At 53.8% G+C, this 1654-nt stretch overlaps 1 protein-coding gene across 1 annotated transcript; it reads right to left on the reverse strand.

Annotated features, from left to right (window-relative positions):
- Nucleotides 1-507: 507 nt before the first annotated feature.
- LOC109781721 (E3 ubiquitin-protein ligase Os03g0188200-like) lies at nucleotides 508-1403 on the reverse strand. The gene has a single exon (XM_020340321.2). It carries the CDS (start codon nucleotides 1401-1403, stop codon nucleotides 963-965), a length of 441 nt encoding a protein of 146 aa, XP_020195910.1. The 3' UTR covers nucleotides 508-962.
- Between the last annotated feature and the right edge of the window lie 251 nt (nucleotides 1404-1654).

Consider the following 1654-nt stretch of genomic DNA (forward strand, 5'->3'; position numbering starts at 1 on the left):
CCTTGGTTCCTCTGTGGTGGTTTACGGGGGCATCACTGATTCGATGATCTAAGAAACTTTTGCTTGTAGAGAAGGGCTAGCATTGGCAGATGACCTTGCTGCTCACAACATGGTTATTGCCTCCGACTGTCAGGGAGTAGTCAAGGACATCAACCAGGGGACGGGTGGTCCGAATGCAGCTATCGCATATGAAATAATAGCTCGTAGCTCTAGTTTTTCTACTTGCAAGTTTTTATTTGAGCGCAGAAACTTTAATTTTAAGGCTCATAATCTAGACGTAGGCAGCAGCGGCAGAGCTATGTTGACTCCTGCAGGGGCCATGCCCCCCCCCCCCCCCCCCCCAAGTCTTCGTACAAGTACATGAAGAATTTTTTTGAGGGAGGTCAGATTAGGTAAAATATAGTTTTTTGCCCCCCCCCCCCCCCCCAATCATCCATATCTTGTGTTTGCCCCCCCCCCCCCAAAACATCTGGCCTAGCTTTGCCGGTTTTAGGTAGACATGTCTGATTGGGCAATCCTCATGACCCAACTCTTGTACCTATGAGCATTACTTTGATTCAATAAAGCATGCAAGATTACTAAAAAAATCATAATACTTTCTTCCTAAAAAAACAAAATAATTTCTAGGCACTGCCTTAGCCTTTTGACAGGCGGTTAGATAGAGTACGTACCAAACTCACAAAGCTTCTGCACTTCAATCGAGGAACGGATGTCCGAGCTAGCTTCTAAATTTTGCTGTGTCTTCATAGAGAGAGAGAGTCATGGTCACATGGCCATGACGACCAACCTAGCTTGGCTACGTACTCCGCCCTATCTACATGGCGGCTCCATACGGAACATCTATACATCTTCCGGCACCCATGCGAGGCATTGAGTACGACACATCTTGCCGCTATACGGCCGGAACGAACGGTCCCGACTAGCGACAGGCTACCTCGATCGGCATGCTGACGCTGTGACGGTTAGCATGCACTGGTGGTGCTCTGAGGCGACGTGCGGCACAGCGGGCAGCTGGACCGCTGCCGGAGCCACTGGTCGACGCACCGCCGATGGAACGCGTGCGCGCAGCCGGGGAGCACCCGCAGCTCGTCGCCGTCTGCGTACTCCGCCAGGCACACCGCGCACCCGCGCTCCTCCTCCTTTGCCGTCCGCTCACCGGTAGCCGCCGCCAGATGATGCTGGATCGACGTGGAGTACACCGTCGTCGGGCACGCGGCCAGGACGGCATCGTCGAGCCCCGCGGCGATGGCGGCGCACCTGCCGTCCCCGAGCTCGATGTCGACCACGCCCTGCCGCGACGAGCTCTGCGCCGCTCGCCGTCGGTTGGAGCAGAAAAAGGCGACGAGGGAAAGCACGACGAGCAGAGCCATGGATGCGCCTATTAGAAGGCTGTCCCTTGACATGGTCGCAACTCGCAAAGTAGGGACAACCTGACCGTGCCCCATACGTATATATATACTTTCTGCGTGTGCAGAGATTTGCGCCAACAGCCACCTCACGCTCAGATCCAATCTCGGCCGTCGACCATAAAGACAATGGTAGTGATGAACTGATGATGACCATGCCTCGCATTCTACTTTTACTTTTCCCTGTCGCCGATTGTTCCTTGCTTGCTGCGTGCACGATTCCCTGTTGAGATATACAGTTGTATTCA

Source organism: Aegilops tauschii, chromosome 5 (assembly GCF_002575655.3).
Source record: "Aegilops tauschii subsp. strangulata cultivar AL8/78 chromosome 5, Aet v6.0, whole genome shotgun sequence".
In the NCBI taxonomy this organism is placed as follows: domain Eukaryota; kingdom Viridiplantae; phylum Streptophyta; class Magnoliopsida; order Poales; family Poaceae; genus Aegilops; species Aegilops tauschii.

Excerpts from the sequence above, each read along its gene's own strand:
- LOC109781721 (XM_020340321.2), bottom strand. The coding sequence starts at position 1,403 with ATGTCAAGGGACAGCCTTCTAATAGGCGCATCCATGGCTCTGCTCGTC.